Below are 27,476 nucleotides of genomic sequence, written 5' to 3'. Positions count from 1 at the left end.
TGTATGTATGTATGTATGTATGTATGTATGTATGTCTGTCTGTCTGTCTGTCTGTCTGTGTGTGTGTGTGTGTATATGTATGTATGTATGTATGTATGTATGTATGTATGTATGTATGTATGTATGTATGTATGTATGTATGTATGTATGTATGTATGTATGTATGTATGTATGTATGTATGTATGTCTATTTGTGTGTTGGGGGGGGATGGGTGTGGAGGATCCTTGTAACTCTGTCGTCAAATCGAGAATTTGAAATTATAGTTTCTAGATACTGTCTTTCTTCTACAGTCTAGTTCCCGTATTCTCTATGGATTGCCAAGAACTATATGTACATAACAAACTCGTGCACTATGTTACTATGGGGTGATTTTTCATGTTACGTTTTCATCTGTCATTGGCGCTTTCTTCCTCACAAGATACCTTATTTTACCCGATATTGATTTCTTAAGTTCAGTCACCTCAACTTGAAAATGTCCTGGAGGAAAGAGCGACTAGAAACAAAGAAACAAACTCATAAAACACACAGACCAAACAAATAAACCCCAAATGTGTCTGTACAAATAAACTTTCGATCGACGGTTTCCGTAAATATTACCAAACCAACTCCGGGCGCTTAACACTTCTTATAACATTTCTCAAGCATGATTCTGAAACAATGTGTGTTTCCAACGAGGACGTCTTGAAAAAACACCAATTACAGTTTCGAAGGCCTAGGTCAATAGCAAATCAATAGACAATTGATGCGCAACGGGGATATACCACAAAATCGAAAAAACACACAACTAATTTCAGAAAATCCTTTAATTGCAGGAGTATCTGGTAAGTATCTCAGCTTGTTTTCGAAGGACACTGTCATAAACACACAAAGAGTATTTCTGACGTCCAAGTACCCTTTTTGTGTTATATTTGCTGTTCGTTTGCATGTTTATGTTCAGTTTTTCTTTTCTTGTTAATCCCACTCAAGAGTGACAATTAAAACAAATTCCTTTTCAGCACGATGTTGGTTTCCGAGGATGATATCAGCATGAATGGGATATTATGACTTACCACTCACGAATCGTCTTGAAAATTATCATATTTCTGCCAAAAAAGTTTCTTTGGATAAAAGTACGTGAGAAATTTTATTTTGGTAGGTATAAATTTTGAATCAAAGAAATAAATTATTTAGCGAAGGAAAGTTTAGACTTCAGCGTGCAGTGTTCTCGACTCCCTAAATTAGTGATTATTTGGAGAACAACTTGTGCAGCTGCTTGGCTTAAAATCAACTATGGGGCCGGATCTGAGTAATTTGAGCTACAGTATACCCAACTAGTCACAGACTTGCCTCCAACTTTTTACATTGTATATAAAAATACAACTACAACATCGATGTATCGATTTTCAGATTCAATGGGGGCGTTTAGTCCAAACATTTGCTGTTAACGCTGTTCCCCTAATTGGAGTTGAATGCTAGGGTTTTATAAGTCCCTGCCCTGGCTCTTCCGAGCAAGCATTGCACTTAGCGGCACTGAAACACAATACGAGTCGAAATCGCACAGAACGTTACAGCAACAAAGATACGGGTTTTTAGCAACTGTACGTGTACCCAAAGTTTATTATCGTAGCTTGCTTAATTGAACAAACGAGTAGACCAAACCGTCTGCAGAGCCCAGGGCCTCTTCAGATGTCAATTGTGTGGCTGTATCAAAGCGCCGAGAATTAAGTTGGAAAAGAAAACGGCCACCATGGTGAAATCTTTGTAGGGAGAAATGTGGCTTAAGGGGAAACTGTTTCCCAATCCCATTGAAAGGAGAACGGACTAGCGTGGTGTGTGGAAAGAACACAACTGCTCTACTGGTCTAAAAAACGCCCATCTTTGCGTTTACTCATAACGTTATACATAGCTAATCAAACGTAGGTCCTATTACATCACTCCTGCGTTTATTTTTTTTACTAATGTGGTAAAAAAATGTTTTATTTAATTGTCGGATTACACTATTATTTTGATAACCAATTTCTGTGATGTGGAAGTCCAGAAAATTAACCACAGAAGTACTTATTTCGGACTTCCGCATCACTGGTTATTGTTCTTTCTTTAGAAAAAAAGTTGTGCTATAAAAAGCCTGTTTTCTCCTCCAAAATAAACGACCTTTTTATAGAAATGAATGCCACTGTGAAATCCTTGAATATGGACCAGACTTTTCGTTGTTAATCACCAGCTTTTGTTTTGATATATAATGACAATGTTTGTTTGACCGTTTATTAAACATTGTAAGTGCCATTGGAATGAACTATCTCACGATCTTCCAAAACCGTTGAATTAAGCCCGTTAGATTGTTTTACGAGCTGATGAAGTTCTTTAGTATCGATTTTGTGTGTGAAGAACAACTCTCAAGTAGGTACACAAGTCTTAAAGGAACAATGGTGGACTAATTGAAAAGCGTTAATAAGACAGCAACAAACAATTAAGACACGGATTCAGATTAGAAGCTTTGTGAAGAAGCGACCGTGATTTACATTCTTACTCTCTGTAGCGAAATATTTCAGCTTTTTTGGCGACTGAATCGCAAATCAGCGTTAACCATGCATTCATCAAATACAATTACGTTGTTGGTTCACCACGCATATAATTATTTCCTTCAACCGAAATTCATTAATTGTTTCACACAAAATTTATCGACGGATGGATATCTGTTCATTGATTACCAAATTCATAGTAAATTTAACAATATATTTGGCAATTCTGAGTTAAAGTGTTTCTAGAAATCAAGGTTGTGAAAATGTACATATTGACGCTGAGATTGTTGTGAAACAAAGCGCTGATTGCTTATCAGATCATTGACTTGTTAATTAAGTAGATAATTGCTCCACGGGGAACATGTTAATTTCAAGGTTAACTTCCGTGACAAATTTTGATATCTAATCCGCTTTGTCCATTTCTTCTTCTTTGTCTTCTTGCCCTCCTTCTTGCCCTCCCTTCGTCTCCTCCCCACCCGCCTCTACTGACGTCTCCACTTTTGCACCTCCACTCCTCCAACGTCCAGTACATTCATGCTCACATTCTTTTTTCCCCTCTTCTCAACTCTGCTCCCATCGTCTTCAATGATAATCATTTTTCTTTTCGACCTTCCTATATTCTTAATCGAAGTTTGACCAGTCATCGATATCCTAGATAAGGCTCCGAAAGATTAGCAATGAGATGGGGGCGTGTTGACGTATTAGCACTGGGTGTTGAAAAGTTAAAACCAGTATTTGAGTGGATGAATATGACCTTTACCGTTACTTTCACAAGAAATTGCAAACGAAGAACACAGGACATTTCTTTTCCTAACATCACCACAACTCTTTCATCATAATCAAAGCATTTAATATAAGCCAAATATACAAAAAAAAGGCTTTAATATTACTGAAAATAAGTAAAATAACATCATCACTTGTAGCAATAGCATAATTATTCAAAGAACACTTGAATGGATGGACTGATGCGAAATGATTTGCCTTTCAAATACGAAACTACAAATACATATGTTGTAAGCGTGGTGTGAAGATACTCTTAATTTTCTGATGTATTTCAATAGCATTTGTTGGATGTAAGGATTATTGATTACTTAGTAGGGATTATTATATTACCCGTTTATAACGATGTCAACCATACAGCATCTGTTTGTGACAATGTAGTACAAATAGCAAGAATTCGATGTATTGACTCGTTGGCACGTGAAAGAGATTCTCCGAACTTCATGGCCATCTCCAAAATTTCATTATTTTTCTGTAATTTTTGGACACGTTCAGCTTTTATTTTAGACCGAAGTAACGTAAACTGACCTTCTTTATCAAAGAATAATACAATTGTGTAAAACGGATGAATTTTTTTTTACATGTAAAACCAAATTCGAACAGAAAATGTTCCCTTGAATTGAGTGGATATAAAATATCTAGCTTTCATAGTGAAGATACTGTAACGTGTAATGTAGGATATCAATCTATAAGATAAACCGAACAAGAAACTCACGGCTGTAAACAATATTTTATATTTCATTTCAAGCTTAAACAAAGTGTATGCTTTTCCTGATACTGTTGAACAATATATAAGATAAGAAATTTAGACATGGTTGGTCTGTTTTTGATTAATATGCAAATGTATTGATTAGTATGCATGTGATAGATTTCACTCTGAATTTAAGTAGTTCAAGCCATCGTCTCATACAATAAGAAATCTAAATTTCAAACTAGTCAAACCAGCAATTCCTGCGATATTAGTTACAACGGTATGCTTATGTAAGCGTACTCAGACACTGACTTAGACATGTACAATGCGCGCATGCACGCACGCACGCACGCACACACACACACACACACACACACACACACACACGCAAACACAAGCACATGTAGACAGACAGCCAGACAGACTGACGGACATACAGACAGGAACACGCACGCGTACACAGGCGGAAAAGAAACTATCTTTTTTTTTTACACGAAACGAACCATTTTTCTTCGACAGTGTGGGGGTAAACTTTGTGAGAATGTACTAAGAGTCACCTAAATTAACCAAGATTCTGATGATAACATTTACCACAGTCAAATTTTAAAACTTACTATAATTAAGTAAAAAAACTTCCGGACCTTTGTCAGATTTGACAAGCACTCCAGTCAAAATGACAAACAAAACACGAATTCGAAGGTTTCCTCATTAACACTTTTCGTGATCAGCTTAACGTCAGCTTTCCTTTAAATCGTCACAAACCTAATTATCAACCAAGGAACAGACACTGAAAAAAAAGGACACAAAGTCCTCCTCACATCTGTTTCGTTTGACTTTATGGGAAACAATAGAGAAGATTTTGTGAGATTAGTGTTTACCGCTATGTTTTCCACTACCCAAAATAAAGCACACTTTAAGAGCGCTAGCGGCAGTCTTTGCAAAACGGTGGGCGCGTTGATTGCATGATCAAAACAAAAGGGGGCAAAACCCTTCATTAGTTCGACTGTATCTACTTTTGACACTGAATTGAAAAAAGATATTTAGATTTATGTAATGACATTCCACGGATTATGCTTTGTTTCAATGGTTATGTCATTCCACGTGGTTCCCGTGTCTCCAAATGAACAACATTATGCAACTGCAACCGTTAAGAGATATGGATATTTGTAAGTTTTGTTTTTCAACACGTGGGATACGTAATAATAATCATGTTTATTGTGTTTTTTAGGCCCCGGCCCAAACATAACGAAAAAAATATAGAAATGTATGAAAGTCAAAATCATATAACTCGATTCTACTGAATATGACATAATTTCACCTGTAAGCGTCTCTCTGTCCATCCCTCCTCCCTCCCTCCCTCCCCCCCTCTCTCTCTCTCTCTCTCTCTCTCTCTCTCTCTCTCTCTCTCTCTCTCTCTCTCTCTCTCTCTCTCTCTCTCTCTCTCTCTGTTTGAATGCATTGTTTACAAATTTGTATAATGATGTCAGAAGTTCAGGTTCGTTTGTCGTTCAGTATATCAGTCTCGTGAACTTATTGAAACTTTGGTTCGGTTATGAATTCTATTGGGGTGTGTTTTTCCCTTCTCAATCATAGAATGAAAAAATTAAAAATAAAGTGATATTCGTTCTCTACTTCACCATTTGTTACATAGTTTTCATTATTCAATTGTATGGGTCGACATTATGCCGCCTTCCTTCTTCAATTGCCAATGTCATAGCTGAGGAACGGAATATGGCAAAAGAGAGGATGTTTGCACCTGGAATAAGATACACACAGGTTATATTAAAGGCCAGAGTTTCAATCCTAGGCATTCCCTTGTCTTATCAATGGAGCCATAACGAGTACATAGGATTAACCAATATTTTAAATTGCCAGACAAGTTTTTTTTTCATAATCCTAATGGAAAATGTGCCTCTATGAATACATGTTTAGTAACCGTCCAATGTGAGATTGGTCGTCAATACACAAGAACGTTAACATTACTCACGTGAGCACACTGTCTTTGTTCATCATACGCTATATTAACAGCAGAAAGTCTCGCATATATTCCACAAATTAGAACTACGGATTCGTTTAACTTGTTCTCAAGACAAATAAATAAGCACGTGAATGAATAAATGATTTAAAAAAAACACCCAAAACAACAACTGGAATGTAAACCAGTAGGCTGAATATATACAACTGAAACCAGTTACTTGAAACAAAACGTTGTATGACTAACATCATTGTTAAATTTCATTTGTCTGGCATGATAATATCATACCTATTGGTACATTTTCTTCGTGTAAGCTACCTTCAAGTGACCCATACTCTAAAACTGATTAAACTTTATAATATTAATTCAAAATATTGTCCAGCCAGGCGATAAAATGTGGCAATGTTTTAGATTTTGGTGGCGCCAGATTATTCCAAGTTAATTGCTTTCTATTGTATATGTACGCGTGACACTGTGTGTGTGTGTGTGTGTGTGTGTGTGTGTGTGTGTGTGTGTGTGTGTGTGTGTGTGTGTGTGTGTGTGTGTGTAAAATGTACATTTTTTAGAATTCGTCACGTCAAATAATACGGTGGGCTAAAGATGTTTTCAAGTTCCCTGAGTTAAATGAACTTAAAGTCAATGGTTTGAGCGGGAAAACGATTTACAAATGCACACATTGTACTACGTTTAACTATATTTGACATGTATACACGATACATTCCATACATAGTAATGTTCTCATTCATTTTGAAGCTGTCATATCTACTCTGTGACAACTAACCATGTCGTGGCATCATATTCATTTTCTGTATATCTCTGTTCCTATTCACGTGGTTTATTTTTATTCCAAGGCTTTTTCTGTATTCTTGTACCTAGCGATAATCTCTCCTCACGCTTTCCTCTCTTGTTTGTACACCTTTGACTTCTCTCCTTCCATTTTTCACGCCTATCACTTCCTTTCACATGTTTTTTTTTGTCTTTTACCCTTATCCTTACCCTTACTTTTCCGTATACTCATGTTAAATCTACCGCCTTCGCTTTCATTGCATTCCCTCCCATATTGGAAAGGAGACTACAGTCTTCTGAAAGCTTAATGTACTTATATGAACACGTGCACATTTAAACCCTAACATTTCTATCAGATCATTTTACACACATTTTATAAGGCTACACTTAACAACCTGTGTTGTATTAGCAACAACGTCGGTGTACAACTACCAAATCGATTATTTAGGCTACATGTTGCTGTTGTTGTTCAATAAATCGAATGGTGAACTTTAACCCCTAAATATTGTCGTGAACTTTAACCCCTAAATTTGTCCTGTGTTCGACAAATCTATGTTGGTGTACTAACTGAAGTATGTATGATCACCTCGTAATAAGATAGTTCGGCACTCTACAAAAAACAAAGACAGACAGACAAACAAACAGACAAACAAACGAACAAACAAACAAACAAACAAACAAACAATCAATCAATCAATCAATCAATCAACCAAAAACCAACCAACCAACCAACCAACCAACCAAACAAACAAACAAACAAACAAACAAACAAACGCATTACATCAAGCAAGTGTACATGACACCATCAATAAGTCAGCTAATTGGATGGTTTGTAACCTTTTCTGTAAAGGTTTTGGCGTGTTTGCCAGTGGTTAAAGAGCAAAAGTTAAAATTAGATGCCAATCAGAACTTATTTACATCGGGATCTGTTTAGATCACGATCTGTGATTATTTTGCTTTGATGTTTCACTAACAGGCTGCCCTGTACTGCTCATAACGCCAAACGTTTAATTTAGCCACGTCCCCAATGGCAGTTATCTGTATGTGTTTGTAGATGTACCCTTTAAAACAAATATTCACTATTGTATAATGATGTGGGTTAAGTCACTCTTGGGCTCATCTCAACGCGCGCACATTTACATATTGGCTTCATTTGAATATAGTCAATTAGGCTGACGTACGTTATCACTCCCCATTGCAACAAATCAGTTTGAGCGTACGGTTTTCAAATCACATTACAGTACAAACGGTTAGTAAAACGTTGAAAGTAAAATCACAGATCGTGATGATGTAAACAGGCTACTCGGAAATAAAATAACTATTATTTATTAAACTCTTCCTGTTACTTTGCCCAAGGGATCTCCAACTTATTCCCAGTTACAATCAGTAAACATGTGTGCTGTGGAAGGTATGTGATTGAAACTGTGTTATACTCACGAGATGGTGCTTGTGATGAATACCTGCTCTCTTACCTCTATGGGTTGGTGGTCTGGCTTGCAGGTGACATCATTTGATGACATTCCAGAATGTGAGTGGTAACCTCGCATTGGTTGACAATTTATTGAACAGGTGTAACAGCTTCCTAGTAACTACATGATTCAGATTACCATAAGAAAGCAATCATTAAACAATAGACTCTCAGCACTACAGCTACAGTGGAAGTAGAACCCAACAAAACCACAAACCACAAACTTTCAAACAAGTTTCGACAAAAAACCAGCGGAAATACACCAGATTCCAGATTCCAATGACAACAGTTGGAGAGAGTGAATGTTCATCAAGTTGTGTAGCAAAAAGAAGTCCCTCTAGGGAAAAATAAGCAGAAATATGAGCGAAACTGAAGAGCACGGTGTGGAGGCTGCCAGCTTGGCGCACTACCATTCAAGTTGAACAAATAATTTGTATACATAGTTGATTGATGGTTGGATTAATGGCTAATTTGTATATGGTTTGATAACCATTGACAGATGGTTGGAGTGGCTTGAATATTAATAGCTAATTTGTATATGGTTTGATAACCATTGACAGATGGTTGGAATGGCTTGCATATTAATAGCTAATTTGTATACGGTTTGATAATCATTGAGAGATGGTTGGAGTGGCTTGCATAATAATAGCTAATTTGTATACGGCTTGATAATCATTGATAGATGGTTGGAGTGGCTTGCATAATAATAGCTAATTTGTATACGATTTGATAATTATTGAGAGATGGTTGCAGTGGCTTGCATAATAATAGCTAATTTGCATACGGTTTGATAATCATTGATAGATGGTTGGAGTGGCTTGCATATTAATAGCTAATTTGTATACGATTTGATAATTATTGAGAGATGGTTGCAGTGGCTTGCATAATAATAGCTAATTTGTATACGGCTTGATAATCACTGATAGATGGTTGGAGTGGTTTACATATTAATATATGATTTGTATATGGTTTGATATCATTGATAGATGGTTGGAGTGGCTTGCATAATAATAGCTAATTTGTATACGATTTGATAATTATTGAGAGATGGTTGCAGTGTCTTGCATATCAACAGCTAATTTGCATATCATTTGATAATCGTTGATAGAAGATCAGAGTGGATTGCATATTAATAGTTTGTATAACGTTTGACAATCATTGATAGATTGTTGGCATGGTTTTGCATATCAATAAAACATTTGCATACCTTTTAATATCATTGATAGATAGCAAACATGGCTTACATAATAATAGATCATTTGCGTACTGTTTGATAATCGTCGATAGATGGTTCGAGTGGTTTGTATATTCATTGTTAATTGTATACCGTTTGATAGATGGTTGCATATGTATTAAGATAATTTGCATAATTTGTGATAATCTAATATTGCAAAATAATTCTACATAAGCGGCACAAGGATTCAATAAACAGTGATAATGTTACTTTTGTATTGTAATTGATTCATAAAATGAAGCTAAAAAAATGGCTTACATTTTGGAGGGCAAACGTCCCGATTGTTGTGATGTTGAAGGGCTTCAAAGAAAGAAGGGTTTCAATTCCTTTAGTACTGTAACGCTCATTTGAGCTAATCTGAATAAATATATTTCATTAAAAGAAAGTTTACGTTATAGGTTTTCTCACGAGATAAAGTAATTTGTTTTCTTTGAAAGTCAAATCTGGATCTCCTTTGAAGCTTAAGAGATGTATGAATGTTCTCTACGAACTTTTGTTTGACAATGCAATTAACTTTTAAATGCAATACTCTTCTACTTGGTGGCAAATCACTTTTAAGACCACCAACTGTAACCTGTTGGTACTTTGACTATTAAGAATACTACATTAATTTGTAACAATTTCATGTGTTTGGTGGAAAACAGCCATGGGGAACGGACCAACTGCCTGTGTTGAATACCGTCATTTGTGTATGTGACTCGCCTTTTAAGATTCGATGAGACACAGCCAGAGGCAACCCTTATGAAGTGTTTGCCCTCTTGTCACATATTGTGCAAGTGTGTTTGGTTTTTCGTTCTATCTTTCTAAACAAAGACGAGGTGAATCGTCACTCTTCGCTCTGCTAAATTTAATTCTGGGGGGGGGGGGTTCTAGAATTCTTCATTCAGCTTTTCGATCTATTTTTGATTCAATTACCTCTTGAATTATTCAGAAAAAAAAAAGATTATCAAAAACTTTTTTTTTCTCAATTGACCTTCTGACTGCCAACGCTTTAAAACCTGCATTTTCTTTCGGAGACACCAATTAGCGATGAAAATGTGGACACCGGTCCGGCTAAGCTGCCCGGGGACGCCAGGTTATACCCCGTCATTGTTTTTTTGGGCGTAACCTGTCTTCACGCTAAACTTGTCTTGAAAACATAACACAACAAACCGACCGTGTATTGACATTGTTTAAGGAAGGAAAATTGAATCCATCTTTTTTTGTTCTCCAACTTTGAGCTCATCAGTCTTCCAGGTAATTAAGTTTTGGGATGGTCAGCTTTTCACCAGAAACGCTTACAGAATTAGCGCCGGTCGAAAATTCTCCTCCGAATGAAAGATGACCATCAGAGCATATATCTACCCTGGGTATCATACATCATCCACACTGGGTAGAATTTCAAAGATTCACCAATGATCTAATTGCAGCTAGTTAACACGCCGTCTTTTCATTCTATCAAAGGATCATTGACTTCAAGAATTCCTAATTTATTTCACGGGATAGCGCCTTAGGCTTGCTTTGCTCACCGGCGGCTGCGGCTCACTCCCAACCAATTAGGGGGACTACAAGCTATTGTCCGTCGAAGGACAAGCCCCATTCACCTTGGCATAACAAAACAACACAAAGGACTCTGTCAAATTAACTGACATATCAAGACGACCAATGACACATTTTGCCAAGCAGATGTCTTCATGTGCCCACGTAGGGACCACACTTTTCTTAGTAGTCTCGTAACTGGTTTTTCTCGACTCGGATGAATGTCGATATTGAACACAGGTAATATTCATTGTTGGTAGCCATGTTGGCACCAGTTTACCGCTACTTAGTATCAATTGTTCAACACAGCAGATGGTCATTTACTAAGTAGGTGTGCATGTTTAGCAGACTGACACTTGCAGAGTCATCATTGAATAAACTCATTAGATCGCAATGTGGTTCCGTTATCTGACAACCCGTTTGTAACTACAACATCAATTAAAAACTACTACTACTACTGCTGCTACTACTACTACTACTACTACTACTACTACTACTACTACTACTACTACTACTACTACTACTACTACTACTACTACTACTACTTCTCTCTCTCTCCCCCCCCCCACTTCCCTCTCCCTCCCTCTCTCTCTCGCGCAACACATTCATACAATATCTCCATCTCTCTCGCCTCTCGCCCCTTCTCTCTCACACCTCATATATATTGTGCATCTTTCGGTATGCCAGAATGAACTTCCCATGGCATTAGAAAGAGATGCGAAATTATCTCATACACTCAAATGAATTTGCAATAACACTCTAAGTAATATACTTATGAACATGTTTACGGAGAGTTGTTTTGAGCGATAATACAGAGAATGCACAACTTCATTAAGTCATGTGAAAGAAGCAATGATTTCTTGTTAGCGAGTGACCTGCGAGTAAATCCAGGATAGTTTCACTCTTACGGTTAATTAGGTTGTCATGGAGACGCTCTTAAGTCGCTCCGGGTTAGAGTTTGTGGAGTGGTGGTCAACACGAAAGATACAATAGCATAGCAGTTTTTTTTGTAATTACAATCAATCGACAGAAGTCGCGACTGCGTGTTTGGCTGAGTTGATGACCTAATAATTTGAGACATATGTAGAAATATTTCGGACACGCATTTTGCTGTGATTGACAGCTCTACCGCGACAAGATACACGACGTCATCACTCGGGCCAATTTAGCTTTTCACGTCGATGGCGACGAAGGCTGAATTATTCAGATGCAAAGGACCTGTGTATTTAGGTTGCATTGTATACTTTATCTAATCGTGTTGTACGGTTGAAGAGACTCCATTCAGCGCTCTGCTACATACTCCAATCAAATGATATACAGTTATAACAATGTGAACAAAGATGCAGTGCGGCTACTGTACATCTTTTTTCTATTGTATTGAATGGAGACCAATCCCTGTGTGGTGGACGAGCTGGTCATTTCTTTGTCCAAGTCCGCCAAATTAGCCTTATTAGATCTCAACCATTATGAGCGACTCTATTATCATATTTAACTTTTCGGCGCAATATGGCCCCCAAAAAGAGCGATTAACGCATTTTATGTTTTCTTTGCACTTACTAGCAATCTAATTTAATCATTACAGCTAACCCTGACTGCCCACTTATCGGTTTTTGCAAAATACGTGTGAGTAAAGAACTTTCTTAAAAGTGTGGTGTTACTGGGGTAACTTAGGTCAACATCGGGGTATTGTTGAGGGATTCGCTGCCATATATACGAACATGCCAGCGATTTAATTGAACTCGCCATACTATTTATAGTGGTATTGAATTTAAAAAAGACAACCGTGGAGGGGACTTTTTTCACCTTAGCTGGTACAATTGGAGTTAAGTATTCTCGAAAACGACGAAGCAGTTAACAGAAGTGACCGGAGCGTCGGGGGTGACAGCCACGGATTGTGATGTTTCCGAAAAGAAGTGTTTTTTGAATAAATACACAAGGCGTTGGTGTCGGAGGTCAATTATAATACCATCATGCATGAACTGCAGAGTACAATATAGAGAAAAAGTCTGTCGAGTTGGAGCCAAGAACGCTATAGAATAGCATACAAAACCTCCTATATGACAGAAAACAGTGACGCTTAGAGATGCACCGTGAATGTCCTCAATAAGCATGTTGTGAATTTGTTCACTGTAGCATGTGTAACGTTATTGTCGAGTGACGTCTTTATCTCATCACAAACTAACAGCACAACACTGCTTTAGACTAGTCTCTCCCGCCATGTGACCTGCTACTTCACAATTACCCCCTTTTTTTCACTACAGCTTCTCCGTCTCTAAAGAAATTTCTCCTTTTCTAAAAACCGACTTCGGCCTTTGTCTAGTGTACAGGGTGTATATTTTTTTTCTTTGCGATCTAAAATTGCCGTACTTCTCACAAAGTTAAATGCGCTTAAATGAGCTAAATAGACCATCTGAAAGGTGGCTACTCTAGTATACTTTATAGTACACACTCTTATTTATGTATATATTTGTACAATGTTCACTGGTAACTTGAATGCTATCCGTTACACATATAAGAACCAAACAACTCCTCACAGTTGTTTGTTTATTTTTTTAATTGAATTATAAAAAGTGAACGAAATTTGTTGAGCAGGGGGAGAGAGAAAATTCGCGTAGAGCAATAAGTATATAAGAACTTACATTGCATAGTGGTAGAAGTTGTCAGATTTGCGATTTTGTGTTTGTTCCTTCACACCTTTCTGTTGACACGTTTTACCTTGAATGAAGCCAGAATAATTAAACTCCCTATTCACGGACATTGTAACATTCATTCTTGCATAGTATATATTATGACCTTCTAGTGTTGCGTACAAAACAATCGGAAACCGAAAGTCCAGTTCTGTAATTAAAAAAGTATTCATCGCAAAGGGCTCCCTATTATGCCATATATGCCATCGGCCAGGGAGAGGCTCAACCGCTAATTTTATCTATATAGGCCCAATTTCTAGCTGTTTTATTTTTCTGTTTATTTTTCTGTTTTGGTTCCTCTTTTCTGTTATTGGCTTTTTTGACATTGTATGAATATTTTCATGTCATAATATTCAAATTTGGCGGAGTGAGAACAATTTAATGCATATTTTCGTATTGTAATATTCTAATTTAGCGGAGTGAGAGTTGATGCTATCACATGGGGGTATCATATAGACTACGGGGCTATAGAATTTCCGTTTGTACAACCTCAATCGCGTCATAAACCACCATGCTTTAACTTGGGCAGGGTTGAGAAGCGGAGAGTAAACACACTGAGCTAAACTGTGACGAAGTTACGGATTATAGTGACCGCCTTCATTGGACGGGAGGATTATTCTAATTGGCTAAACGCAGCAACATCACCACCCCTCCAGCATGTTTTGTGCAAATAAAAGAAAAGGGAGGAAATAAGCGAATTTTCCTTTGATTTTCAGCTTTAATTGTTTGGAGAAAAAAAGATGTTCTAATTAATTTACCAACAGGTAGACCATGGCCGTGATTTCGCTGTCGACCTTAAAGTTCTTCAATTCCCTATCCCATACTTTGAATATCTGCACAGCAGGGTAGCCTTTTTCTATGCATGTTTCTTTCTTGTTTGTTATGTGTTCATTTCAGTTGTCCATTTCGTTGTTATTTTCCTTTCCACCCAATTATTAGCTCTATATCCACAGGCAAGGTCAGGCCCGAAAAAGGAAAACAAAGTATTCAACGATTCCCAAGTAATGATATAACGCGAGTTTATTTCTTATTTCCATGTGGCCAGCTCCGCGAGTGTTCACTTCACGACCGACGACATTGAGTTAAAGATATCACACAAGCCCATGGACATCAATCCTTATTGAAATGTATGATGAACTATTGAGCACACTTTTGTTGATGTTGCCACTGTTATTTTGACAGAGAATCTACGGGAGGCTACCTGTCAACATAGACTGGTTGGGGACCAATAACAGCAATCCTCTTAACAGCCCATGATAGGCAACCAACCAATGAGGTTTCACGATACGCATCACTGGCTCGACTTTTCAATTTCTACTAAAACAAATAAACGTCGAACTGGCAAAAGAGGGCGGTGCTTTTAGCAACGTAGTTCACTATGTGCTGTGGGCTGTATTGTATACTGAATAAGAATTCTGCTAGTTGTTAAACTGTTGATACCGGGATATCCGACGGTGGTGTGTATCTCCAGTTTGCTAACGATCTTCATCATGAGTTTTAGTAACCGACTGGGCCAGGGACCAAGACCAGAAGGGGTACCGGTATCGGTGGGTGCCCATCCCTCTTCGCTTTCACAACCACCGACGTGCCCTCCGCCAACTTTACTCATACGGACTGAAAAACCTTATCCCCGTACACCAAAATGTGCACGGTGTCGTAATCATGGCGTTGTGTCTGCGTTGAAGGGCCATAAGCGATACTGCCGCTGGAGAGACTGTGTATGTGCCAAGTGCACCCTTATAGCTGAACGACAGCGGGTAATGGCTGCACAGGTAGCATTGCGGCGTCAGCAGGCTCAAGAGGAGAACGAAGCACGCGAGTTGGGACTTCTGTACGGTGCCGCCGAGGGACCTTTATTCGCCATGAATACACCTCACCACCTTTCTCCACCAGTATCCAAATCATATGATTCATACCAAACTCATTCTTCAGACGACCCCACTAGTCCAGGTAAATATTTTGATTTTTAGAAAACAAAACTTTTCTTGGTTTCACCAACATATGGGCTGTTGAAATATTGACAACCAGAACCTTATATTACCCCATGTTTTATAGCCTATATCTATATGCAATGGGGACAGGGTGTATTACCCTTTTTCTTCACAACATATAACGTTTTGAAAAAAAAAGAAATATACGAATTAAGGTAATTGAAGGTTTACAAACATAAATAGTATAATTTTGTACAGACACAATTTCACATGTTTCGTGTTCATTACACTTCAATGGACATACATTAATGTGATATGGATCATATTGTAATTATGGTCCCTTGTGTTCCGTAAGCATGTGTTTCCTCCCGTAGTTTGTTTTTCCCCCATTCATAGCGCACAAGACAAGGCTCCGTCAACTGGAACCGACTCAAGCTGAGACGTGTTACTTAAAAAAATCTGTGTGGTTATCGTACCTTCGTTTCGCCAGGGGATTAGAAACACTTTATTGAAAGGTAGACGAGTGGAATCGATCAAATGCAGTCGATAACACAGCGGTTGTCCTGTATCTCTTGTGTGTTTTTGAACGTTATAAACAAAAAAACATCTAAATAGTAACATTGGTGATACTACAATCGAAAAAAAAGACGACCCAGGAATATTACATTCTCTTAAGCCACTACACAAAATGAAATCATCTCAGTTGCACTTTGTTGTGTGATTGGAGATGACCAACTGTTACAAATCAAAACAAAATGCGAATACAGAATACCGACTTTTTTTTCAAGTGTTTGTTCGCATTCTTGGTCAGATTAAAAACTCTCCCTGGGACGACTTGGAAACCAAAGAAAACTTCCCACCCCTTAATTATACCGTTTTCCTTCTTAAACGCGTAAAAAGGAGCAATTTGTTTCAATGCTATTTGGTGAAAAAGTCGTGTATTAGTAGCTCATTAGTCTACTGCATGGCGTTCTACAAAGCTCTCTTAAACGACTTAAGACAAAGGGGTATGGGTCCACTTTCAATACGAGTTTGTTGAGCTTATTTGATTTGAAGTCTGCTCCAAATACTCTGATTCAATGTGGTTAGCCTGGGCGTCTGGAGATGAACAAAAAGAATCAAAAACCAAAAGTCTTCTCGACTTTGCTGAGAGAGTCAAAACCTGAGTTAAAAAAAAACTTGAAAAGTCCCGACACTTCACTATTTGTGTGAATGACTACTTAATCGGCGTGGCACTGTTTACCTGCCACCGTGGTACGCGACAACACCAAGCAACTTGGCAAAATATTGAGTCTCAACACTGCACCCATTAGCGTATTTTATAGCAAACTGTATATAGTTCGTAACTCAACCGGTGTTCGCTGGACAGTATGGTATACGACTTACCGTGTATTTGCCGAGGATTCGATGAAACACATACGAAGAAAATGTTTGGTAACGACGAATTTGACATGTGTCTCAAGACGAAACTTCACAACCGTTCTAACGTTAACATCAAAGTTTTTAATTTCCCTCAAATATCGATAGACCCGTTCTTTATGTATCTACCTCTGAGATATATCAGCAAATGTTCGGTTTGAAAGTGTTATTTTTTTAAAGAAGAGAATGCAATAGCTTCTTCTTAGTATGTAGAATATAAAAACAGTAGCCGGTTCACCTTGAAGACCATTAATAGCGTGACAGACCATTTTGTGCTTTTAAAAATATGGGGACCACTCTTTCTTTCGTTATTGTCATACACACATATGAAATCTTAATTACCAAGTCAGTTTCTTGGAAATATACATGTAGTGGTTCTATAGGTTATTTTTAAAACTGATATCGACAAGTCTAATCTGATTTAGCTGGTCAAAGACGGACACAAAATACAAGTTTTTAAAAACCGGTCACCAACCGTGGAACCGCATTGATCAATTAGCGTGATGATGGAGTACATGGGGTGCTCTAGATTCGCTCCCGGTTTTCGACGTCAAATATTTGTTTATCCGAAATATATTGAAATAAGAAATTATAAATGTTTTGATGTATGTTTCCTTACTTTTCTTTGTCTAGCCAATCATGGTCGTGGCCTCGACGACTTTGTACTTCCACTGACGTTGTCATGTCAATTTCTTGTAGCATAATGGCAAGACTTCGAACTTTACCATTTTTGTGCGCATATGTATATTTGTAAGTACGTGTGTGTTTGCTTGTGTCTGTCTGTCTGTCTGTCTGTCTGTCTGTCTGTCTGTCTGTCTGTCTGTCTGTCTGTCTGTCTGTCTGTGTGTGTATGTGTGTATGTATGTATGTATGTATGTATGTATGTATGTATGTATGTATGTATGTATGTGATACTTATAAAATCGAAAATGTCAACATCAACAGCTCGAAAACTGGATTCGATTTAGTGTATACTGTTTTGGCCGAAGAAGTCAAGGAAGGTTTCAGTCGATCACGTGAACCAGGTCATCGCGTATTTGGCGGTCTGTACTGACTTGCATGCTTCGAAGCTCCCTCGAGATGTCTGCAATCTTTGCCACCGGGAATTGACACAAGGAGCAGCTAAGAACACTGAAAAAACACGAAATTCAATTAACGAGTGTAACAATGCTTCCAAACTTGGATAAATTGTAGAAAAAAAACTAATTTGGTCAACTTGTATAATAGGTACACTTTTTTGAGTCTGGCACACAAAACACCAGTGAAAGTTTAAAAAAAAAAGGAAACAACAATGTTACGCTTTGTGAAAGAAAGTTTCATTTTCAGCCTCAGTATTTGAGCTTTTTCCTTCAACGACTGGCAATACCTGTTTATGTATTCTTGTGATGTTACAAACAGATGTTGCTTAAAAAACAGTTAAGGAAACCTTGTAATGGATAAATTTGAATGAAAATTTGTATCTGAAATTTTGAAATGGTATTTGCCAGTTTTGTGTGAAAGGCTTTGTAGGGTGGAAAATGAATGTTTCGATCGGTGTATGGTCGTTGATTGTGTTTCGCTTGACTCTTTATTTGCTTATCAACTGCACATGGGGGGAAATATTGTAAAAGCACTTTGAGCAGGCTACAATTTAGCAAAACATTTACTACAATCTTTCTGAAAGGTTCAAATCACCTGTCAAGGAAAGATGGTGTCATTGAAATACACATCCCCATATGTAGTTACTGTAGAGCGATATTTTAAATGATTATTGTTAGCATGAGTTTGTAAGACACGTTGAAACGGACATGTTAGAAATACACAACACCGAATGGTACAACTCACAACCTCGTGGGGTTTACAGATGTAACTTCTAGACTCGTCATTCGATTAACGTGAGCATTATGCATTGGAAATATAGTCTATTGAAATTGACAAAGAGAAATAAACAACACAAAATGGTAAAACTCACAACTCCTCGGAGTTTTCGCTATATTGAAATTTCAATGTCAAATATTATAGACATCTCATTCGATTGACGTGAACGAGCATTAATATACACTGAAATCGTAACATATTGAAATACAACGTCACTGAAATAGACACATATGAAATAAACAACACCAAATTGTAATAATTACAATTTCTCGGACTTTTCGCCGCTATGTATTTTGAAATTTCAATTAAAAACATTACATAGATATATCCTCCGATTGAATTGACGTGAACACATTAAAATCGCAATGCATTGGAATATTATAGCGGTTTTGTAATTGACATCAATAAGTAAAACAGAGTGGTGTAAAATCATAACTCTTCGAAGTTCAGCTGTTATCGAATGTCAATTGGAAGTTTACAGAACATTCATCCGATTGGCGTGAACGCGCATAACATACTGAAATCGTAATCTATTGAAATGTGATATCAATACTTAATGTACATGACTAGAAACACTTGATTAAACACTAGAGAGATTTATCAGATCGGAGTGGTTCAAGGGTCATAAAAAATTCCTTTTGATTCACTGGGTAAAACAAGCAAGGCTGGTGCAATAAGGTAGCGATCTCATTATTACTTTATGTATGTTTCACTCACAATGAGAACACGTTGAGTTTCAACAGTGAGAGCCATGTACATATTATTCACGTGTTTATTAATGTTTTTACATGTAATTGTAGATGTACGCATGTTGCATAGAAGTTTAGGTGTTTATGTATGTAAATATATGTATGTATGTATGTATGTATGTATGTATGTATGTATGTATGTATGTATGTATGTATGTATGTATGTATGTATGTATGTATGTATGTATGTATGTGTATGTTTACGTATATTGTATATGTTGGTGGTGTTGTACATTTCACTGTACTTCTTAGCCGTTATTTTCATGGGGGTTCTCATGTCGATTTTTTGCTGAAATCGTGAAACTTGATAGGAAATGTACATTTGTGCAGGTTAAACGGTGTCATATTGTCAAAATACGTCATCAACCGTTCAAACGTTAAATGCCACAATAAGTACCTACCCGTATATAATCTTTAAAAAGTTTTGTTATTTTTTCCTCGACTTTTACTGATTTTCTATTTACGAATACAAACATCCTATACTATGATTAGTGAATAGATAGAAATCTGTCTGTAGTTACTAGAACACGGGCATACTTTAAAACTGAAGTCAATGTTCGAATCACGCAGGCGAGCTGCTGAAATTGAAAAATAAAAAAAGTACCGAGAGAGAGAGAGAGAGAGAGAGAGAATAAAAGAAGATAGTTCTGTTACTAATTGAATTTTGTATGTAGAATGTTATACATTCGTTCGTCTTTGTTCGATAGATACAAAGGAATACTGAAGTGAAAGAAAAATAGACACAAGAGAAGTAATTTTTCAAATTGCAGTTACATTTGAACTGGACAAAAGAGCGATTATCAGTTTGGTATATAATATCAAAAAATGTTTAAAAGATTGATTGTTTGTGATAACAATAGAATATGCATTAAATTAATAAGTGGCACACGATGGCCACAAAAAACTAACATTCTTTAGGATAATTGTATCTTTGATGTGCCTGAGTACAAAACAAAATTGTAAAGAAATGGTGAATAAAAAAAAAAGGAAGACAAAACATCGGAACGGTGCCTTTTAGCTAAGAATTACCAAGTCGTTTCTGATGCATGCCATTCATGTAATTACACGCCTTGCACAAGAAAACGCTAAAAAAAGATCAAATGCCAGTAATATTTAAAATTAAAAATGGAAACATTTTTATTGTCTAAATATGTTGTTATTGTGAAAAATGAACAGGTTGCAACGCGTTTGGTATTCGGTAAAAATGATGGCAGTGGATAGAGACGAAATAACAATAAAAAGTGTCTAACGACTCGAAAGAGGTTATTAACAATAAAAAAAAGTCAGACACGACTTTTATTCAACAATGTACTTATGAGTTTTAATACTTCAATAATTCAATGTATTAATTTCCATGGTAACGACAAAAGGAATCATAGGCCTTCCTAGTGAATGGTATGTGATATCTCGTTACCGCATTAAAATGAAGGAAATTGGTGAGATTCCACCGGCACACTCCATGCGGTGTTCCGATAAATACACACGCATGTTCATGTATCGAACTAATAGAAATTATCTAAAATTGATTACTTTTTGATGAATTACGCCGCGCGGTCTCATCTTGAGGAGCCAGTGTAAATTTCAATGAAATTGACAACAATCTGCTATATATTGTCCAATGCTTGTTACAGACGCCAAAATAAGCAGACAACACACACAACGGAGAATGATTTAGCGGTTTCGATGGAAACCATTTTATTAAATTTGTATCTAAGAGATAGGCGTTTCTTTTCGAGTGTTCCCACCTTGTAGCTCTAAAAAAAGAGAGAACGATTCGCAGCCAGTAACTGCAAGCCACACATATATAATGTTATTTCCGACAATCCAATTTGTATCCCGGTGTGTGTGTGTGTGTGTGTGTGTGTGTGTGTGTGTGTGTGTGTGTGTGTGTGTGTGTGTGTGTGTGTGTGTGTGTGTGTGTGTGCGGGCTTTTGAGTGTTGTATGTAGACAAAAGACTATCATCTCGTGGATGAAGTGTCCGTCTCACTCTCAAGAATCAACGCCGGTAATTACCGCCTCTTTCAATAAACTAATAATGCATTTTAAATGAACATTTCTAATTCGACAAAACAATACCACATTATAATACTTATGTGAAGTTGATATTGGCTTTTTTTATTACTACATCACGCGATATCTGAGATGTGTAAGGGTTGATTTCAATGCTGACACAGTAAAATCGTCAGCTGCGATCTTTTGTTGTGCGTACCAGTCCAAACGTACTCCTGTAACAGTTGAATGTAAAGCGTGACGTAATACCCATAGTTTTGTTTCAAATAGAAACTTTACTGTAACTCTTCATTCAAAAATCCAATGAACGTTGTACAAACTTTCAAATTAACAACGGGGCCAGCCTTAGTTTACTATGTCAAAAAACACACAACCCGTTCTCGGTATTTGTACTTTTAAAAGTTTGTTTAAAATTCACTAAGCTAAAGTACACACGCTGTAATTTCAATTTGAGCCCTGTTCTCTTACTGTCGGAGAGAATTTTCCGCCCTTCTGCGCCATTTTCCAATGCTCAATTTCTTTCAAACACGTAACCCTCCTGTGATTTTCAGATTAGTACAGTCAATTCAAAGCTTTGAAATTTAAAGAAATAGTGAAAAAAACAGAATTGTAGGTTTTTAAATCCAGCTTTCTGCGATTTAATGATGGCGTAATGACTCTTTTTTTTGTTGAGATCTTGTGAGTAGATTCGTCGAAAAGACGGGAAGCAGAAAATTGTTTAAACTAGCGGAACAGTCTAACTTGAAAAAAAGATGACATGACGAGTTTCATTGGTTGACATGTGCATGCTGTAGGCTTAAAAACCAATCAACAGATCTGACAGACAGCTTCTTTGTACTTTGTACTGTGTTGTTTTACGGTGCTACCAGTTCCAGACTTATTAACATGATCAGACTACCTGTTAGCCCAACACCGCAAAACAATGCAAAAGACAAAATCTAGTCAATGTCTAAATACATGTAATGAATATATAATGAAACTCAGTGTAAGTGTAGATTTGGATGACGATGAGAACATTTTTTTAGAGGAAGTTTAAAATGTGAATGAGTTCCGAATTTGAAAAAAAAGAAGAAGAAATATCTTCATACGCACTGAATTATCTGGAGGATGTAAGTAATTGTTCAGGGACTAAACATTGATAACTTGCATTCGCAGCACACTTTCATTCAAGGTTCCCCACTCTCCTCTCTCCCCTACTTATTTCTGTCCCTCTTTGGGTCCCCATCTCTCCAACATGTCTGTCTCTGTCTCTATCCCCTATCGCACTGTCTCTCTTTCTACGTGCCCCATTTTCTCCCTATCTTCTCCTTTCCATCCTCCTTCTTTCTCTTCTCCCAAAGTGTGTTTGTTTCTCATACACACCATCTCACCCCTCCTCCTGTCTCTGTCTCCCCATCTCTCTACCTTCCCTCTACTCTCCCTCTCTGCTCTCTCCCCTCCATTTACCCTCTGTCTCTACTCTCTCTTGCAGCCTCTGTATGTATGTATGTATGTATGTATGTATGTATGTATGTATGTATGTATGTATGTATGTATGTATGTATGTATGTATGTATGTCTGTCTGTCTGTCTGTGTCTGTCTGTCTCCTCTCTCTCTCTCACTCTCTCTCTCTCTCACTCTCTCTCACACACACTCTCTCTCTCTCTCTCTCTCTCTCTCTCTCTCTCTCTCTCTCTCTCTCTCTCTCTCTCTCTCTCTCTCTCTCTCTCTCTCTCTCTACTCTACTCTCTTTCCTCTCTCTATACTCTCTCTCACCTCATCAATTCCATTGTAATAAAACACCAAACAGGTTTCTGATAGGATTGTAAATTGTAACATATTGGTTGAAACAGCTTGGTCAATTGCCCGGAATTCTATTGAAACATAAAAATGTTATTGTGCACCATCCTTCCTCTTTCATTTTCCCAGAGAAAGTTAATAAAAGTGTAATAGAATTGGGCTGACATGTGAATGGATGGTAACATCTGACTTGGTGATGTTTTTTGACCTTTTAGGAACACAGATGGACCCCGATACCTAGTCAAAAACTGTATTTCTTTTGTTCTGTTTTTAAACTCTCTACGTTCTCATTAAAATAGAATTAAGAACAATAAACAGGGTATTGATATGTTAGAAATAGATATTTTCGAATACAGAGAATAAAATATTGCCTGTTTTTTTTTGTGTGTGGTAGGCATTGGACAGCGCGCCTTTGTTCTACCACGACAACATGCTTACACATGTTGCACAATTTAGGTCTATGCCAGCTCAGTAGTTGGGGCAACAGATAAAAAAAGTAGCATTTTTAACAGTTGTTAAAAGTTACCAACTTCTTAGTACACTTTTCACTAAGTGTGACTTTTAGGCTAAGCCAATTTTTGGAATCGTACGCCACATTTGATACATAAGAAAACATGAGTTATATATAACTCTTGACTATTTTGTCACTAATTTTTACCAGTTGTAAAAACACGATTAAATCTTTAATTTACTAGAAACAGTTTAACCCTTCTGATTAGCTGAATTGTGTCTCTATGAATTCTTAGCGGTACGCCGTACACTGAATTTGATATCAGTGTGTAAACACTCGTAAATTGATTACGGACCAATTATTTGTCGGTCAACAAATTGAAAATTTGTGGAGTGTATTTAAGTGATTCTCGCTGGGTGATTGTACATGTTACAGCAATGACAAAAAAAACCCAACATAAATTACTAGGAAATTAGAACAATGTTTATAAATGCTTTATTCTAGTTTAATTCAAGCTGTCACAGGTAACTATCAAATTTATATTTCACACGTTGTGTTAGTTGCTGTTAATCATGCGTGGAACTTTTCTCAAAATAAAGCTAAGCAAACTATTCATCATCATTTTCGAGTACAAAATATATGAAGCTGATATTTAAAAAACAACAACCATAAAGTGTCGTTGCTTTTAAGTAGTGGAATTTAGTTTCAAATTTAATTAGAACTATTCAAGAAATGTTTTTTTAGAAACTGTTTTAGTTGCTGAAAGTTGTTTATAAACCAATTTCGCATAACTAGAATTATCAAAGCATATAGAACGCTTTGATTAGAACCAATAGATTTGCCATTAGATAATAATATAGTTGTTTCACAAGAGGAACACTCTTTCAAACCTTCGTAACATTTCGCCAAGTAGTGTTTGATAAGTATAAATTTGAGGATCACGAAATGAAATGAAATTATGAAAGCTTTTGATATCGCTAAATTTCGACGTATCAAACTCCGCTATTGGTCATCGGAAGTATCTATCAACTCATCTGCGTGCTTGTAGAAATAAAAACAAAAAGCCGGAAAAAAAGGACTAATCTTCCCTTGATTTACAATATCCAGAGCAATTAGATAGTAAAGCCTTTCTTGTTGACTTGCCCAGTAGGTGCGTATAATGATGGATGATAGTTGAAGTTGAGCCGGCATGAAATTGACAACACCGCTTGAGTGAGTTCTGAAACACGACAAGATGTCAATATCGCTTGGGTGTAATGATACCAGGTTCATTTCATATCAATATTCAGTAGTCACATTAGTACTTCATGCAGCTATCATACGGCTAACTTAATACGATTATTGACCGTTGATTCGTGTTTATCTACCGTTTTCGGCGATTTTACGGCTTTCCTCCCGCCTTATTATTGTTGTATTTTTTCTCACCTTCTCGCGGTAATTGATCGTAAACTGCCGGAGAAATATACACGCTGATACGCAAATCGAATTGTACGTATTTATTACGACTCAGCCATGTTGAAAGCTGTGGTCGGTTTCTTTCGTTTTTGAAATGATACCGCGCGTGTTTTCAATCTTACGATAATTCTTCTAGCCCAGTTTGTCTATCGTCTTTGATAGCCTATTAATGCAATGCTATTAACCATGACGCGAAGGATCCGCAAATTTTGCTGCTTTACTGCACAATATGACAATGATCTCAAATCTAATCGAATCCTTTGGAAGTCTCCTAATTTAAAGTTTTTCTCCCTCTCTTACATTTATTACAGAACCAAAGCGATCAAGGCTAGAATTTCCATTTCCAAACATACACGTCGCTCCAGTAACACATGTTGCCGATAGGAAGTCTTCCTCACCGGCGACGACCGCTAGTGACAGCGGCGTTACATCGCCCGATCCTCAGGCCTCTGCATCAGCCGACGTCAGGATATTGCCACCGTCTCCAACGACGGTGCCAATGACACCAAAGGAAGAACCTCACAGTCCTGCAAGTGAAGAAGACTCAAAGTCCGACCACCACTCGCGGGAAAAGTCACCCCAACACTCATCACACAGAGACAGTGTTCACGGAGACGACGCCTCTCATTCCAATCGAAACCACCGGTCACCTATCGAGATTTTAAGTTCAGTGTTCCCGACACAGAAAAGGAGTGTTTTGCAGCTTATACTACAAGGTTGTAACGGCAACGTCGTTCAAGCCATCGAACAAGTTTTGAATAATCATACAGGAACGCAGAACAACCCGATAACAACTAGTGTAACGGCGGTCTCTAGTAACGGAACAATACTGACACACAGGCCATATTTGCAGGCATCACCTCTCAGTTCACCTGGTCTAAAATCTGCTTTCTCACCTATACCATCAGCGGAGCGTGCAGTTCATCCGACTGTCGGCTTAGGTCTCAACCCCGCTGTTAGATTCGCATACACCCCTCATCCGAGGGGGTTCGCATTTGTAAGTCCCTACCCACCGGCGATGATGCCTCCTTTGGGCCCACGGCCAGTAACAGACTATAGTTTCAGTGGTATCATGCGAGGCATGTCACATGGACACAAAGACCGTCCTAACGGAGCAGTTTTCCCTCTATACGCATCGTGCAGGTGCAAAGCCTGTCTGTCGAACGACAAATCTCAATGCACCAATGACCAATCGCACTGAGATATACGATTGAACCATGAAAATAAATATAACTGACGATTATCCCGCCGTTTTACCGAACTTGTGTCTCAGCTTTAAAAAACAACACATTGGACAAACTGAACAATCGTAGAGTAGTACCAAACAACGTACAAGGTTGTTGTTTTTTCTCACAGAAACACTCGAACACAGTTTTAAAATTTGAATCCGAGAACTTTTGAAACACCTTGTTAAGGTATTCCAAAATAAGTAATGTAAGTACTTCCGACTTGTTATCAATATAGACAATGTGTTTGTTTTTGTACAAATTACTATAATAAGGTTAGCCCCAGACGGACATCAAAGTTCATCTCTTGTTCTTCGGAACCGGTTCTCCAGTTTGGTTTAAAGTAAATGAAGGGTTTAGACATTCTGTTGGGGTAATTGTATGTAAAGGGACCCTATGAAGTCTGGAGAGTACGGGGTTGTGATCTGTGTGGTTAACACCTTGCGACTAAATACTTGAATTAGACGAGATGTTATCGTTTTAGGGTTGGGGAAGGGGAAGGGGAGGGGCGTAATAATCACCTAATCATATCATGACCGTCTGGAAAGCGTCATTGTCAGATATTTATTGTTATGTGTTCAAGTCTTCACCAGTTCAGTACTCGTAGAAGTTGGACGGGTCAGTCCACCAATATGTTAGTGTAAGTGAAATGTTTTAATTGATGTAAAGTATTGGAAAAAAACTCCCGAGAATCGGGTAACTTGAATATAATGGTCTTTTGAATCTTTGGTGGTGGTCTTCATAGTCTGGTGAGTAGAATAGTTAGTTATTTGAAGTGTGTGTGTTATCTTCTTTAGAGATAGATCATCATATCTTGGATCGATACACTCAATCGATCTTGCGGTTTAGGAGTGTCAATTACGGGGCGACTAAACTCTAGTCCGTCGTTTCTCACCTTGGTATTTGTTCAACTATTAAAAAACATGTTACATACTGCCAGTTCACCAGTCAACGAGACA

At 37.5% G+C, this 27,476-nt stretch overlaps 1 protein-coding gene across 1 annotated transcript; it reads left to right on the top strand.

Moving 5' to 3' along the window:
* Window positions 1–15,091: 15,091 nt before the first annotated feature.
* LOC144436597 (doublesex- and mab-3-related transcription factor A2-like) lies at window positions 15,092–26,995 on the top strand. Its single transcript, XM_078125419.1, has 2 exons — window positions 15,092–15,588; window positions 25,603–26,995. The coding sequence occupies exons 1-2, from the start codon at window positions 15,129–15,131 to the stop codon at window positions 26,490–26,492; spliced, it is 1,350 nt and encodes a 449-aa protein (XP_077981545.1). The 5' UTR covers window positions 15,092–15,128; the 3' UTR covers window positions 26,493–26,995.
* The last annotated feature ends 481 nt before the right edge of the window (window positions 26,996–27,476 follow it).

Source organism: Glandiceps talaboti, chromosome 6 (genome assembly GCF_964340395.1).
Source record: "Glandiceps talaboti chromosome 6, keGlaTala1.1, whole genome shotgun sequence".
Taxonomy (NCBI): Eukaryota; Metazoa; Hemichordata; class Enteropneusta; family Spengelidae; genus Glandiceps; species Glandiceps talaboti.
Note: the sequence above shows the minus strand (reverse complement) of the source record. Positions and strands in the feature narration are given on the sequence as shown.

Bases quoted from the DNA above. Each gene is read 5' to 3' on its own strand.
- LOC144436597 (XM_078125419.1), top strand. From the start codon at position 15,129: ATGAGTTTTAGTAACCGACTGGGCCAGGGACCAAGACCAGAAGGGGTA. The intron at 15,589-25,602 runs GTAAATATTTTG...CATTTATTACAG, and splicing joins AGACGACCCCACTAGTCCAG to AACCAAAGCGATCAAGGCTA.